The sequence below is a fragment of the Camelina sativa genome, chromosome 17, assembly GCF_000633955.1.
Source record: "Camelina sativa cultivar DH55 chromosome 17, Cs, whole genome shotgun sequence".
Taxonomy (NCBI): Eukaryota; Viridiplantae; Streptophyta; class Magnoliopsida; order Brassicales; family Brassicaceae; genus Camelina; species Camelina sativa.
The window spans coordinates 9,001,766-9,017,352 of record NC_025701.1 but is presented as its reverse complement, the minus strand read 5'-3'; the positions used below and the strand labels follow the sequence as shown (position 1 = coordinate 9,017,352).

General features: G+C 36.8%; 4 protein-coding genes and 1 pseudogene across 4 annotated transcripts in view; 2 read left to right on the top strand and 3 right to left on the bottom strand.

Annotated features, from left to right (window-relative positions):
* On the bottom strand, nucleotides 138–2,221 carry LOC104756292 (DNA-3-methyladenine glycosylase-like). Its single transcript, XM_010478863.2, has 2 exons — nucleotides 913–2,221; nucleotides 138–471 (listed from the first exon to the last, which is right to left on the bottom strand). Exons 1-2 carry the CDS (start codon nucleotides 2,019–2,021, stop codon nucleotides 453–455), a joined length of 1,128 nt encoding a protein of 375 aa, XP_010477165.1. The 5' UTR covers nucleotides 2,022–2,221; the 3' UTR covers nucleotides 138–452.
* LOC104756291 lies at nucleotides 2,809–4,163 on the bottom strand (annotated as a pseudogene).
* LOC104756290 (sugar transporter ERD6-like 4) lies at nucleotides 7,326–10,750 on the top strand. Its single transcript, XM_010478862.2, has 17 exons — nucleotides 7,326–7,818; nucleotides 7,913–7,975; nucleotides 8,083–8,172; nucleotides 8,277–8,336; nucleotides 8,424–8,489; nucleotides 8,578–8,643; nucleotides 8,731–8,806; nucleotides 8,916–8,980; nucleotides 9,065–9,157; nucleotides 9,259–9,339; nucleotides 9,423–9,507; nucleotides 9,610–9,656; nucleotides 9,730–9,792; nucleotides 9,878–9,937; nucleotides 10,027–10,092; nucleotides 10,193–10,252; nucleotides 10,340–10,750. The coding sequence occupies exons 1-17, from the start codon at nucleotides 7,624–7,626 to the stop codon at nucleotides 10,565–10,567; spliced, it is 1,464 nt and encodes a 487-aa protein (XP_010477164.1). The 5' UTR covers nucleotides 7,326–7,623; the 3' UTR covers nucleotides 10,568–10,750.
* LOC104756289 (3-ketoacyl-CoA synthase 4-like) lies at nucleotides 11,346–13,489 on the bottom strand. Its single transcript, XM_010478861.2, has one exon. It carries the CDS (start codon nucleotides 13,075–13,077, stop codon nucleotides 11,524–11,526), a length of 1,554 nt encoding a protein of 517 aa, XP_010477163.1. The 5' UTR covers nucleotides 13,078–13,489; the 3' UTR covers nucleotides 11,346–11,523.
* LOC104759299 (probable methyltransferase PMT28) overlaps nucleotides 14,167–15,587 on the top strand; it is a 10,626-nt gene continuing 9,205 nt past the window's right edge. The window contains exon 1 of the mRNA XM_019238874.1: nucleotides 14,167–15,571. Coding sequence (XP_019094419.1) covers nucleotides 14,738–15,571 — 834 coding nt within the window. The 5' untranslated portion in view covers nucleotides 14,167–14,737. The remainder of the gene's footprint in view (nucleotides 15,572–15,587) is intronic.

The following is a 15,587-nucleotide window of genomic DNA, read 5'->3' as shown; positions in this document are numbered from 1 at the left end:
TTTTTATAACAATTTAGATATTGGGCCGTTGTAATGGGCCTATACATATTCCTGTAAAAAATTACCGAGTTTCTTGCGACCTGTTCAACAATTTAATCTCTTTCGTTATTTTTTATTGTTACCGATTAGACAATTAATTAGGCTGAGTCGAGGATGCGATACTGTGAAGATAAAGAGGAAGTTCTGTGAAGAGTTAGGTCACCGACCAAAATAGAGAAGACACATGGTCATTTATCTATACTCACTCTTAACATTACAGACTCTTTCTCACTGAGTAAAAAATATCATATTCACTAGCACTTTTCAGCTTAAGGAACTCAGTCTAAAAACAGTTCCTTTTATTCTTTCTCCCACACTTTTTTTAGTAGAGACACAACCCCAAGTCCAGAACAAACGTGCTCACGTAAGCCATTAGAGCATCCAGGAATAAAGACAACAATGTGGAAGAACGATTATGATTGTCCCCAAGCCCTGTTAAAGAGTCATAGAACCATAATTAGAAGTAGCGAAAACACAATGTAGTAGTATGTTATATCATGCTTCTTGGAATGGGTCAAAACAATCAAGAAAATAGTTTACGCCTGAGAAAACCTCAGAATTGTTCATATAGCTCATAAATGGAGAGAAGTAATGCAAGCCTCTCGCACTACTTTTTGTCACACATGACATAAATGTAAACAACTAATCATAAGTCTAAACTTAGATAATTTATCTAAAAATGATATATCAACCATAAGCCCATTCCACAGAGAGTTGGACAAAGCAAAGATATTAATCTTAGGGGATCCAAACCAAACAAACATATTAACAAAGGTGAAACAATTTGTCTACCTAAGTTAAAAGCAAACTTGAGAGCACAGCGAAAAACTTTTCTTAAGTTACAGAAAGAAGTACCAAGCTTTACTTACTTACCCGATACTAAACATACTAAGAGGGTCCAACTGTTGCTGCGGAGGTTCAGGTTCTTGTCGCATGTCTTCCAACGGCGGCAACGACATAGCAGCACTCGTTTGTGTACTCTTAGCTTCCATGAGCCTCCACATGTACCACGAACCCACTGACCTATACGGTCTCCACTTAGCACAATGCTGCTCCATCTGCGATGGCCGAGGCAAGTCATCTAAGCCATAAAGCATCTGCACTCCCTTCCTAACACCGAGATCATTAACCGGCAAAACATCTGGTCTATGAAGAGAATTAATCATAAACATATGAACAGACCATGACCCAATTCCATTAACCATTGTTAGCATAGTAAACAAAGACTTCTCATCCATGTTCAAAATCGCCGAATCCGACAAGATTCCGTTCTGATACTTTCTAGCGAGATCATGAAGATAACTCGCCTTCCTTCCCGAGACGCCGATTTGACGAAGCTCCTGTGGACTTAAGGCTAAGACAGTCTCAGGAACAACCACATCCTCGCCGCCGCAAATAGCAACAAATCGTGTGTAGATTGAGTTCCCAGCTTTCGCAGCAAGCTGTTGGTAGAGTATACTCCGTACCAACGCTAAGAACGGAGTCTTAAACGACTCAAACGTCGGCGGCGGATGAACGTCTATCAACGCGGCGAGCAACGGATCCGCGTTACGAAGATAGTGAATCGCTGCTTCGAGCTCGCCTTCGCATGTGAGAGGCCGAGCTTGGATCCGCGGCACATTTATAGCTCGTGACTGCGATGGTTTCGCTTTACCGAGAGATTTTCCAGCCGTCGCGAGCGGCGAGGTTACCTGTGAGGAGGAGATATCCTCCGCCTTGTAGTCCTCATCGGCGATGTCTCCGTCGAGTGTTAGCTTCCGAATTTTTCGAGGACGGAGAGGGATTTTGGATGGTGGAGACGATACATTGCCTAATTCAGTGATCCGTTGAGCGTCGATTGTGGTAGATGAGACGATTGAGCCTGAAACACCGGCTGAATCGACGGTGGATTCCGACGGGATTAGGTTATGAGTTTGGGGTTTGGGTGATTGTGGTCGACTTTGGGGTTGAGTCGATGGTTGAGAAGGTGATTGTTCTCCCATGTGGAAAATTTCCAAAATCGAGAAGGGGGAGGGAATCAAATTAGGGTTTTGAAATTCTCACTCCAGAAACAGAGCATCGGAGAATGACTACGGCTGAGATTGATCTACTTCTTTTGCTTCTTCTCCGAAGTGAAACTGCGAGAAAAAATGAGTCTGCTCCGTCGCTTTATGTCTTATCCCACGCGCCTTTTACGAGAGTAGCCTTCACGCTCCGACGAACATTATATGGGCTCTTAAGCGGACAACTCTGAACCAATTTTAAAGCCCAAACTCGGCTAACTAAAACTCGGTTTATTTTGCTTCATCTAAATTCTAAAATGTATATCATATTTGCACATATATTAGTAGAAGCAGACTGATTTTTTTGTTAATCTGATTGTGTGTGATTATTACTTAGAAAAGAAAAAAAAAATTGAGAGCAAGTTAGTGAAAGTGTTCAGTTGCACGAAACCCCCAAAACATATAGTTGTAAATAAAGATGCATTCAACAAGTTTTGGTGAAAATATTGTATAATGCAGCTAGCCTATACTCTTCTTACAGCTTATCTACTTAAGGCTATATAACAATTATGTGTAAGAGTGTTATTAACTTATTATCCTTCACAAAGACGTTAAGAGAAGGACGAGTTACTCTTGATATTTGCTCTCAGATCAACAAACTGCTTAGACGTAATAAAAGATCCTTAAATTGCAACAAGATCACCAAAAAGACAACTAAGCCTTGAGGCTAAAGTAAAAGGTTTGAAAAAACATTAAGAAAGAAAAAGAGAGTCCATACTCAAATCACAGAAACATATAGCTGCAAGAGACCATCCCATGTATGTATCATCAAATAGTAAGAGTTCGACAAAGATGAAGCGTGAGATAGTTAATGCCTCCAAGCACACAGTCGAGTGATTCGACATGCCCCCAAATATCACCTCCTTCACGTTTATCCAACACGATCATTGCGCACCAAATACCTATTTCCCCAATGCAATCACCATGACCATAGCTCTTGTTACTGCCCAAAATCGCCAGCTTTCCACCAAAATTCGCCATTTCAGAATCAGGAGAAACGATATAATTAGGCAGTCTCCCCAAAGATTCACCTTTCACAGGTCTCCAAGTCTTCTCCTTTGGATCATATACGACTATTGGATGTCCAATAGTACACCGAGGATCAATTGTATACAGCATATCATCTACCACACATTGCACAGGACATGACTCTTTCCAATAATTCTTTATTGGATGAGTTGCACCGACGGCGGATGCGCCCCATTCATCACCTCTTCTTCTTTTTGGTTCGTAAACCAAACAACCTTTATAATCCAAAATGTAAATCTTGTCTTCCATCACCGCATATGGCCCAAACTGGCTAGAACAATTAGTTTTAGGGTACGGACCAGGCAAAGATTCCCAAATCTGTTTCTTAAGATCGAACACTTCGATCCATTCCGACTCTGTTGGAAGTCGCTTCCTGAAACCTCCGGTTACGTAAATCTTTCCGTCAATTACTCCGGCGGCTGCCTTGTAACGACCCCTTCTCATTGGAGGGAGCGAGCGACACTTGTGAGTTCTGCAATCGATGACATTCATAAACTTCACGCGTCTTTGGTCGATCGTTCCACCGATCACATACATCTCTAAACCGATAATGACAACAGAAGCTCCATAAGGCATGAGTGGAAGCGAACCGAGTTTGGTCAGGCGTAAAGAAGAAGCCTTGTTTCGATAAAGAATATGCCAGCTTGGGAGATCTTCATTATTAGGGTATCCGATGGAGGCATAAAGAAACGTTTCGGAGACCGAGGCGCGCACGCGTTTCGTAGAGACTTGACGAAGCGATCAAACTGAAAAAGTAACGGGAGACGGAAGAGAGACTTGGGTAATCACATCTCCGGATGAGTGCGACGAGAGCTTCAGTGACATCTTTTGGAAGTGGGAAAGAACCTTTCTCTTCTTCTTCTGCTACGTCTTCTTCCTTCGGCTTCTTGTTTCGGTTCTCGTTTCTTGTCGAGATTCTTCTACTTCTTCTTAAAACTGCTTCTTCTTTTGGTTTCTTGCCGAGTTCTTCTGGTTTCTTGTTTGGATCGCCGCCGTCATTAGAGTCGTTGGAAATCTCAGAGATGTTAACCATCGTCGTTTCGTGTGCGTGAAGTCAACGGTGTGCGTGTGCGTCGATTTTCTGAATAGCTCTTCGAGTATTTATATAGTTTCATTTTCATTTTAGTATTTCTTTTTTAAAGAGGATTATGCTTCTAACATAAATCATGTGGGCCTTTCAAGCCAAGACCGCTTCAAAGCCCAATTTCTGTTTTAGTATATGATATTTCAAGTTAGGCCTACATTTAGTTTTTTTTTATATATATATTTATTTATTTATAACCATTTACATGCTACAGTCAAATTCTTATAAAAAACGATAAATTATGGTAATAATAAATTTATTAGATCAACTAATATGGCGAATTACAAAAACCCTTTTCAAGAATAAAACAGAAAATAAAATCATTTGATCCAAGCCTTTTATTCATTTCATTTAATGTATAAATTCGTGTTAACTATATTCGATAGACGATAGATCTCTGTCGAGCATAATGAAGATAAATGTGACATGTATGTACAAGTAGAGTCGTGTTGGCGTGTTGCATGTACTCGTTATAGGTGAAAATCGTGTTACTTACAGATAATAAACCCAATAAATATACCAATAAACAGAGTTTAAAACAGAAATAAAAGCATAAGACCAACTAAGCAAAGTGGGGACAATGGAAGAGAAAAAGCATACGTCGGGATCCGGAAACGGTTGCAAAAGATGAAAGAACATAAGCACTTACACGTGAGAGACGAGAAAGGAGACAAAAGACACAGAACAGTGATAAATTAGTACGAATCTACATCGTTGGGTCAACAAGAATATTATTAGTATACGTTAAATATTGAGCGATGGATGAATCAGAGCCTATGAATCATATCCCCAATAAGACGTGTTTGGTGTGATATCTACTGGCTTTTTTTTTGTCGTGGTCTCATCGACCTTAGCTTTATCTCGATTTAGAAGTTTTCTAAACTTATGAGATTTCGTGACCTTAATCATGCATTTCTTGATGTTCTCAAACAAGGCAAATATAGCATAGCTGCCGACGTTAATTATTACTAACAACTTACATATATTATCCCTTATATAAGATAGATTCAATTTGCAGAGTATTCATATTAAAAAATAAAAATAATGTTATGTATAAGAAAATTTGTATATCTAAATTCTAAAGGTATATGTAATTAAGAACAATTTTTGTCGTCATGGTTTTAGCTATTTTTGTCACTACTATTTTTTATTTTTCGAAACTCTGAAATAATATTTCGTTTCTCGAAGATTTTAAATATTGACAATATGTAATCAATGTTGCGTGTCTAAACAATTATTTGTGTAATCTAAAGTACTTGAAAAATAATGGCATCCATGTATTTTTCATTTACTAGGAAACAAATATCATTATTCGAACTTATTTAATACTATGATGTCACTTGCATATTTATGACCTATCGACATCAATATCAACGAGGTAGAGGAAATGTTATACAGTTGAGGCCTAATTCGAGCATTATATTTCTATTTTAGTTTTACTCTGGTACAAAATAAAAAAGACATAACAGTAGAATATATTTTTCACATTAATAATAAAAAATTAATGTGTTTGTTATATTTAAGTTTTAGCTAAATTTTCCACCACGATATATCATTATTCCAAAATTTGTTGTTGTTCAACAACATATGTATTTTGTGTGTTTAAATCCAAATGATAATGCGATTTTAGTAAACATAAATAATATCTAGTGGACTCATAATATTGCAATATATATGCGAAACTCTAATTATATTATTATTTAAGAAAAATATATATGATTGAAGTAGGAGAATTTGTTAAAAATGCTTCTGGCCATTTTTATTTATGCCCTCTTTTAATTTTTAATGACCATTTTACCTTTAGATGAAAATTATTTTATTCAATAAACAGAAAAACAAAATTTTTCCGCCAAAAAATTTCCGACATATTTTCCCGCCAAAAATTTTTCAAAAAAATTTTTCCGCCAAAATTTTTTTTGTCAAAAAACTTTTGATAAAAAATTTCGAAAAAAAAAAATTTCCCGCCAAAAAACAATTACAAGGTTTTTAAAAGGTTTTATAAGGTTTCTACCTTATAAAAGCCTTATAAACACCTTGTAAAGGCTTTTACAAGGTTTTTTAAACAACTTGTAAACACTTTTACAAGATTTTTAAAAGGTTTTAAAAGGTTTTTAAAAGGTTTTTAAAGGTTTTCAAATGGTTTTTAAAAGGATTTTTAAAAGGTTTTTAAACACCTTCTAAACCCTTTTACAATGTTTTTAAAAACCTTGTAAAAGTTTTTATAAAATTTTTATTTTTAAAAGCGTTTACAAGGTGTTTAAAAACCTTTTAAAGCATTTACAAGCTTTTTAAAAGCATTTACAAGGTTTTTAAAAGCGTTTACAATGTGTTTAAAAACCTTTTAAAAACCTTGTAAACGCTTTTAAAAGTTTTTTAAAAGCATTTACAAGGTTTTTAAAAGGTATAAATTTCAATATTTTTGGCGGGAAAATTTTTCGATTTTGGCGGGAAATTTTTTTTTTTGGCGGGAAAAAATAATTTTTTAGGGAAAAATTTTCGATTTTGGCGGGAAAAAAAATTTTGGCGGGAAATTTTTTTGGCGGGAAAATATTTTCGATTTTGATGACTGTACATTCTTGCTGTCACTCAAAAAGGGTAATTTGGTCATTTTGTATATAAAGAGGGGTAGTTTTAAAAATGGTCAACATGAAGAGATATTTTTAAAAAGAGATATGGAAAAAGGGGCATTTTTGAGAATGCCCCTTGAAGTACTTTTAAACAAACAAAAAAAATCATTTTAAAAAACACAATTACTGATATTTATATAACATCTAAAAGCTTATTATAATAATTTTCTTTCAAAAAGCTTATTATATATTAGAAGTATGTAGAAGCCTAGTAGAAAATAAATAAATCAAAGCCAATTAGTGTAGTGCTCTGTGCTCGTAGATGTGATTATGTGAACATGGTGAAATGATTAAAAAACAAAAACAAACAAAAATCTATACAAAAGAAATCAATAATAAACTCCAAAGCGACCAGACAAAAATTTTATACTACTAGTAAATTATCTTATAGACTTATACTAGTAGTAAAACAATATTATTAAATTAGATATTTTTTTTTGTCGAGATCCATCCTTAAGAATTCTATAAATCTGATGCTATTATTATTAGGAGATGCGTCTGAGGTGGAAAACTATGAAACAGTCTGCGTCTCTCCACACATAGGCTCCAAATACAAACCATAGAAGAAGAATTTTTTAAAAACAACCAAACAAAACAAAACAAAACAGTCTACATCCGTCTTCAATATTCATCCCAGCTTTCTTCATTATATTCCCCTGAAATCAAAAATCTCGTTTTCTAAAAATTTCATATCTGCATTTTTCCAGTTTAGGATCGGCATTTTTTCTCTCGACCCTTTTCCTTTTGCATCTTTCTCTAGAGATCACAATTGTTTTTTTGTAGATTTTTAGAGATTTAAGAGATGAGTTTTAGGGAAGAGACGGAAGAGGGTAGAAATGATCTTCGGAGACCTTTCTTACACACGGGAAGTTGGTATCGGATGGGTTCGAGACAATCTAGTATGTTGGAATCGTCTCAAGTCATTCGAGACAGCTCTATCTCTGTCTTAGCTTGTGTTTTGATTGTTGCTCTTGGTCCTATCCAATTCGGTTTCACTGTAAGAACATTTCACCGATTGTTTCTTAAATTTCTTAATTTGACTAAGAAAATGATAAAGTTCTGATTTTTGATCTATGTTTTGTGTGTTTCAGTGTGGTTATTCCTCTCCAACTCAAGCTGCCATTACTAAGGATCTTGGTTTAACTGTATCTGAGGTATAAAGGTCCCATCTTTATTTACCAACAACTGCTCTGTTTTTCTAAAAGAAGAACTCTTTTTCAATAATTTTCTGACTTTTAGGTTTCATGTTTAATGTTTTTAGTACTCTGTGTTTGGGTCTCTATCCAATGTGGGTGCTATGGTTGGAGCTATTGCAAGTGGTCAGATTGCTGAATACATCGGACGTAAAGGGGTATCCTAGTTTTCTTTCTTGATTCTTTAACTCTTTTAATTTTGTCATAGTAACATCTTCTTTCTTGCTGAATCTTAGTTACTGTTGTTTTTTCCTTTTTGCAGTCTCTGATGATTGCTGCAATTCCCAATATTATTGGATGGCTGTGTATATCTTTCGCCAAAGTGAGTATTTGATGTTCTCAAGTATCTGATATTATTGGCCTATCTCTCTAACTACTTACTAAGTCAATGTTCTTAATTTTTCTCTAGGATACTTCTTTTCTTTACATGGGAAGATTGTTAGAAGGTTTCGGTGTTGGAATAATCTCTTATACGGTAATACTTGATTCAACTAGTTCTTTGGTTTCAGCAATGTTTATTTTGAGTAGAGATATATTTACACAACTTGGAATCGCGATGTTAGGTGCCTGTATATATAGCCGAGATTGCTCCACAGACCATGAGAGGAGCCTTAGGTTCAGTTAACCAGGTTTGTCATGTTTCATTAGCTTCACTATTCTTTCTGTGAGCTGATTCTTATAAACAACATAATAGTTACTAATTTTGTGTTCTGTAGCTTTCTGTAACAATTGGGATAATGCTGGCGTATTTACTCGGTCTCTTTGTTCCATGGAGAATTCTTGCAGTTTTGGGTAACTCTCTCATAACATTTTGACTTGGCTTGGGAGAAACTATACCAGACTTTTTACAAAATTATCAATACAGTCTAATCACTTTCTTGTTTGTCTTCCTTATGTGTAGGAGTATTGCCGTGTACATTGTTGATACCTGGTCTTTTCTTCATCCCTGAATCTCCTCGGTGGTTGGTATGCCTTTAGAACCAAATAGCTTATACTGTTGAGTTTGTTGCATTATTAGTTATCCTAAGTGTCTCGCTTTCGTAATTGTAGGCAAAGATGGGTTTGACAGATGATTTCGAAACTTCATTGCAAGTTCTTCGTGGATTTGAGACCGACATTACTGTTGAGGTTAATGAAATCAAGGTACTGACTACTCAAAAATGCTTTGATTTGATGATACTAGTTTGTGAGACCAAGATTATTTTAAAATGTTTTGTCTTTGTAAAATTTTATGCACTCTGCAGCGCTCTGTGGCATCATCTAGCAAACGTTCTGCAATTCGGTTTGTAGACCTCAAGCGCAGGAGATACTATTTCCCACTAATGGTACAATTAGTCTCTAACCTCTGGAACTAAGTTTTGTCCACACAGGAGAGAATCTCACAGGTTTTGTATAATCTGTGTTACAGGTTGGTATAGGGCTCCTTGTACTTCAACAACTTGGAGGAATTAATGGTGTCTTATTCTATTCAAGCACAATTTTTGAATCTGCAGGTAGAGCCAGTCATATGTTTATTTTGATTCTTGGAATGCTCCTATGTCCTAAGACAGAATAAACAAATTTCTTATCATGCTTTCCAATTATTATTCACTTAGGGGTGACATCAAGTAATGCGGCAACATTTGGAGTTGGCGCTGTTCAGGTATTTAATTTCAATGATTCAATATCTAAGAGACATTAGATCCGATTTTAAAAGTTGTTTCATTCTAAACCAGGTAGTGGCGACTGCAGTAGCGACATGGTTGGTGGATAAATCAGGTCGTCGACTTCTGCTCATGGTGAGGAATATTTGAGATTCGTATGTACATCTTACAAACTCTGAATATGCATAACGTAGTATCATCGTTTTCCTCTGAAATGCAGATCTCTTCTATCGGAATGACGATAAGCCTTGTTATTGTGGCAGTCGCATTTTTCCTTAAGGTAGCATTTTAACTTTTGACATCTATACTTGTACTACTTTCTACAATGTCTGAGTTTCATTTTAATGAGTTTTCTTAATATCTTGTTAGGAATATGTGTCACCTGATTCCAATATGTACAACATTCTAAGCATGGTTTCAGTAGTTGGAGTTGTGGTAAGTAGTTCGTTTTATACATTCACACAACGAAAAATTAATACTTAATTGTTTACAAATTTAACGGTGTGTGTGCTAAATCTTACCGAGTTCTTTACAGGCTATGGTTATTGCTTGCTCTTTAGGAATGGGACCAATTCCATGGTTGATTATGTCTGAGGTACTGAATATTAAAAAAAAATGTTACTTAGTGCCAGAATCAGAACTAAAAGTCTAATAGCTTACTGATTAATTTTTCCCCAAACAGATTCTTCCAGTGAATATAAAGGGTTTAGCCGGGAGTATAGCAACTTTGGCAAATTGGTTCGTGTCATGGTTAGTCACAATGACTGCAAATATGCTCTTAGCTTGGAGCAGTGGAGGAACTTTCACTCTCTACGCTTTGGTTTGTGGATTCACAGTGGTGTTTGTGAGTCTTTGGGTTCCTGAGACTAAAGGCAAAACGCTGGAAGAGATTCAAGCTTTGTTCAGATGATCAAAACAAGAACAATACACAATTATTCACTTTTTGCCTTCTCCATTACAGATCATTCTTTTGTCCTCCTCTGTGTTTGTATTTTCTTGCTTTGTTCAATGTCCTCCTTTTGGACATTGATTATAATTTGTTTATCTTGTACAAGCATATCATTTTACTATGAAATTGATTATTTTGGTGCAATATATTTGTATTCAAGTTAATAGAGAAAAGACAAATCAGAAAAGCATTGTTTGATGTTATAGATCCAAATGGGAAACCTACCATACCATGTGATAAGCTTATTATGCTGTTTGGCGAACGTGAAGGGACTTATTTCCAATGCAAACGGCGGTCGATTTGAAAAAACAAGAAAATAATATCATAAACTTTTAAAATCATTCCCTTTGTTTAAACAAAATTCTTGGCATGTTCGACGACGGTCCAATTTGACCACTCATTTAAAAAAAAATTGGAACCCAAGTAAACAATACTAAAGGTAGCACTTTCTTCCAAAAAAAAGTAAATAAACTAGGAAAATAATTTACAAAGTAACGAAATTATGCGTTACAAGAACGTTCCGACAGTAGTTTAAAAAAATGGTTTTGTAGTGACGCTGTAACGGGTCACATCTTCACACAATCACACCATTTAACACGAGTGTGAATATCTGTTAGCACAACGATAGTGACCATTCATTAAAAACGACAAGGCACAAAGGTGGACAAACACACTTTTATCTCCTTTGCTTATCAGTTTATTTTGTTTGATAACCATAATTTATTTTGCATCATACATCTAAGATCTGAAAACATGAGCTCAAGAAAATGTAACTCAAACATCACAAAATCTCCCAACACACATAAACAAAATAACAAGTACACTGACATTATCAGAGATCAAATCTAAGGATCTCTTCTTTAAACAAGAAACACAACCATGGAGTGAGTTTACAATACCGGTTCCTCAAATTAAGCCTAATAACTTAACGTTACCGGATACTTGTCAATACAATGTTCCCAAGGACTGTTGTTAGAAGGTTTCACATGCCTCAATGCTTCCCAAATGGCGCTGTTACATTTAAATCCACTCCCAAACGCAATTTGCCATACACGGTTACCTCTTCGCATCCTTCCCTTGGCTTCAATGTAAGCCAGTTCATACCAAATGGAGCTAGAAGATGTGTTCCCAAATCGATGAAGCGTCATCCTCGAAGCCTCAACATGAACAGGTGAAAGCTGCAGATTCTTCTCTAACTCATCGATCACAGCTCTCCCACCAGCATGGATACAGAAATGCTCGAACGCAAGTTTGAAATCCGGGATATACGGTTTGACTTTACTGTTGAAAAGCTTCTTCACAACTAGAGTCATGAAGAAGAGGATCTGCTCGCTTATCGGTAGAACAAGAGGACCTAGTGTTGTGATATTGGTTTTGAGAGTTTCCCCTGCAATCGCCATTAGGTCCTTCGACAAAGAAACCCCCGTTCTTCCTGTGTCGTCCTGTTCTTGATAAACGCAACGGAAAGCTTTATCGTCTGCCCCACGGTGAGTCCTGACAACATGGACAAGCTTGTACTTAGACCGTCTCTTGTCCCTCGACTTGTTAGATAACAAAACCGCAGAGCCACCAACTCGGAACAAGCAATTCGGTATCAACATTGATTTCTTGTTACCAAAATACCAGTTCTGAGTAATGTTCTCAGTAGAAACAACAACCGCATAAGTGTTCCTATGTACCAACAACATGTCTTTAGCAAGATCCACCGCAATAACTCCAGCACTGCAACCCATACCGCCTAGGTTGTAGCTTCTAATGTTACCTCTAAGCTTATACTTGTTCACAATCATCGCAGATAACGAAGGTGTGGGGTTAAAAAGACTACAATTCACAACAAGGATTCCAATATCCTTAGGATTCACATTAGCGTTAGCGAAAAGGTTATCTAAAGCACCAAACATGACCTGTTCAGCTTCTTCTCTAGCAGCAGCCATTGAAATCCTCGGTGGAACATGATGCATAGCTTCAGGGACATAAGTGTCTTCCCCTAAACCAGAACGCTCAAGGATCTTGCGTTGGAACTCGAGAGCAGAGTCATCGAAATCTCCGGTGAGTTTTGAATGCTCCATGAACCGAGAGTAAGGAGCTTTGAGGTGATCAGGTGGGAGATAACAGGAGAAGTCAACCAAGTAAACGGGTCTAGGTCGGGTCATGACATAGACGGTCAACCCGAAGACAAGAACCGCGGAACAGATGATGATACTGACCAGATTGTATTGGAGATGGATCCAGAGTTGTTTGAGATCGTTTGGGTTCGTCTGAGAGGCTTCGACGGAGATAACAACGGCGAGAGGGAATAAACAGAGAGTCAAGAGATTAGAGATTAGGTAATGGTAACCCAATTTCACATACTTGAGATTCACGCTCTGGAGAAAATCTGGTAGCCTCCGTGTTTGTCGGATCTGTACACCAACCGAACCATCACCACCACCACCATTACCGCCGTTTCGTGATTCTCCGGCACCGGCCATTGAGAAGCACTATTAAAAAAAAAAAAAAGTCTGGATTTTTAAGGAAAAAGGTGGTTTTTTTATAAAGTCAGGCGTCGATTTTTATACATGCGCAGGTGAAAAGGACCGTAAAGGAGACAAATTTGACGAAGACCCACCAAAACCCAAGAGTTTTAAAACGAGCTGGAATTGAGAAAACCCAGATAGAGAAATGTCAGAAACTAGGGTTTTGGTGGGTTTAAAAACGAGGCAAAACGGAGAGGGAAACACACCAAAAAAAAAAGACCCAGAAATTGAGATGTTTTATTTGGAGGGTTTCGAGAGAGACCAAAGGTGGTGGTGGTAATGGAGGAGACGGTAGGGGTCCACGCTTTTTTTGAAACGAATCTTGACGAAGCACTCATCAAAATATAGACAAGAGAGAACCGGGAAACGTGATGATGCATCATTGATTCATGAGCTGTTTTTTTTTTTAAGAAGATTCGATTTTTTTTAATTAGTAAAAAAGGATTTTTTAGCATTTTCAAATTAGCAAAATTCTGTAACTGTAAATTTTTTTTTTTTTTAAATTAATAAAAAAAAAGTTTAAACTAGTCCAAATTTGATAAGCTTTTTGGTTAAGAAATAAGAATCATTTCCACTAACTGCTAATGATCAAAAGTTATACGTTTTATGTCGTAACAACTATATACATCCCATTAATTCGTGTAGTAAGTGCTAGTCTTACCAACAAGTTATTCTAACATTCTACTTTTAGTAAATTGTGAAAGTTTTGAAAAACCACAATGTAAAAGAGTTTGAATAGAGAGGATCTATTGTGATTGAAGAAAGAAAACAGTCATGTTGACTTTGTTGTAAGGATATACAGTTCAACTTAAGTAAAATAAAAAACGTGGCAAATCTTATGAAAGTGCTATCCAAATCTCTTTCGAAGTTGAGATTTCTATCATCCTTGAAAGTTGAAATTGATGGCTGATCAATCAACAACATTCACACACCACATAAGCCCATTGGGTTTATTTTCATAAAGCCCATTTACGCTTAATATGGGCTTTGATGGCTGATCTGTTAGGGGGGAGAGACAGAGATACAATTGCAAATCTCCGTCACCTCCGGTTGTTTCGCCGCATTGGCATTTTTTTTCTTTCCGAAATCGGACAAAGCTCTGACCAGTGACCACTGCTCCGTTATTACCAAAAATAGAAGCTTAAAAGTTCCCATTTTTTTCTTCTCATCTTCAACTTTCAACTTCACTAATAAGTATTGAGGATAAGTATAGTGTAAGCTTTTAAAAAAAAAAAGAGTTGTAATTTTCAGTTGTGTAATTGGTGATTACCTTCTTTTCCAAGCTTAATTTTTTCGATTCGAGTTAGGTATTGCAAATCTCTACTTTTTGTCCTCACATTAATCTCCGGTGAGTGAAATCTGAGATTTGCTACTCTTTTCTCGACCAAATCTGTAAATTTTCTTCTTTTGTCAGCTTTCTCAATCTGGCTACTGCAAATTTCCTACTAATTCGTACTCAAGAACCTTTGAAACTCGCCTAGATCTCCAGAGTTTGCTTAGCTTTATCAAATCCTTGGTTCTCGAGCTTATCTTCAAGTTTGGATAAAGTGGTTCTTTAGAGATCTCTGTTTGTTCAGATGCGTTAAAAAGTGTTTTCTTTTGAGATTTTTTTAAAATGATGGAGAGAAAACGAGAAATGGGGATTGCTCATTTCGCGCGTAGGATCAAACAGCCAAGAGGGATTTGGGTAAAGATGGCGTTTGTAGTTCTTTTAGGTCTCTGCTTCGTCTTCTTCTGGTCCTTCTTATCTTCCTCTGCTTCAACCTTCAATGTTCAGAGAGAGAGCTTCGACGACATAGCTGAACCGGTGTCAGCTCGCACTAAGTCAGCTCACCAGGTATCTGAACCTAGCAAATTACACGAGAGAGGTAAAGTTGAACCTGGTTTGAAATCAAAAGAAGGGAAAAAAGTTGGTGGGTCTGTTCATAAACATGAAACCAAGAAAAAGAAAGAGCATGCTGTGTCTCATCTACATAAGAAGAAGGATTTGCCGAAGCCTGTGGGAGTAGAAGAAGTTGTTGTTAAGGAGGATCAAGAACATGGAGAGGCGGAATCTGATGATTCTGAGTCTACTAAGGAAGATGGAGAAGAAGTAACTGAGTCTGATGGCAGTGAAGGAGAATCTGATGGAAATGCGGATGATTCAAGTGCTTCAGTTGATGAAGAAGTGGAAGAGAAGAATGAGGAAGTAACCGTTAACGAGATAAGTAAAAAGAGGAAGAGGAAAGGTCCGGTTTTTGATCCTAAAGCTGAGTATATCTGGAGATTGTGTAACACTAGGAGCAAGCACAATTACATGCCATGTATTGATAACGATGGTTTAATAGGGAGGCTTCAGAGTTATAGACATAGAGAGAGGAGTTGTCCCAAGAAACCAGTTATGTGTCTTGTTCCTCTACCACATGATGGCTATGATCCTCCTGTTTCATGGCCTGAGAGCAAATCTAAGGTATATAATTTTTGAG

Bases quoted from the DNA above. Each gene is read 5' to 3' on its own strand.
- LOC104756292 (XM_010478863.2), bottom strand. From the start codon at position 2,021: ATGGGAGAACAATCACCTTCTCAACCATCGACTCAACCCCAAAGTCGA.
- LOC104756290 (XM_010478862.2), top strand. From the start codon at position 7,624: ATGAGTTTTAGGGAAGAGACGGAAGAGGGTAGAAATGATCTTCGGAGA. The intron at 8,173-8,276 runs GTATCCTAGTTT...TCCTTTTTGCAG, and splicing joins AATACATCGGACGTAAAGGG to TCTCTGATGATTGCTGCAAT. The intron at 8,807-8,915 runs GTAACTCTCTCA...CCTTATGTGTAG, and splicing joins GAGAATTCTTGCAGTTTTGG to GAGTATTGCCGTGTACATTG.
- LOC104756289 (XM_010478861.2), bottom strand. From the start codon at position 13,077: ATGGCCGGTGCCGGAGAATCACGAAACGGCGGTAATGGTGGTGGTGGT.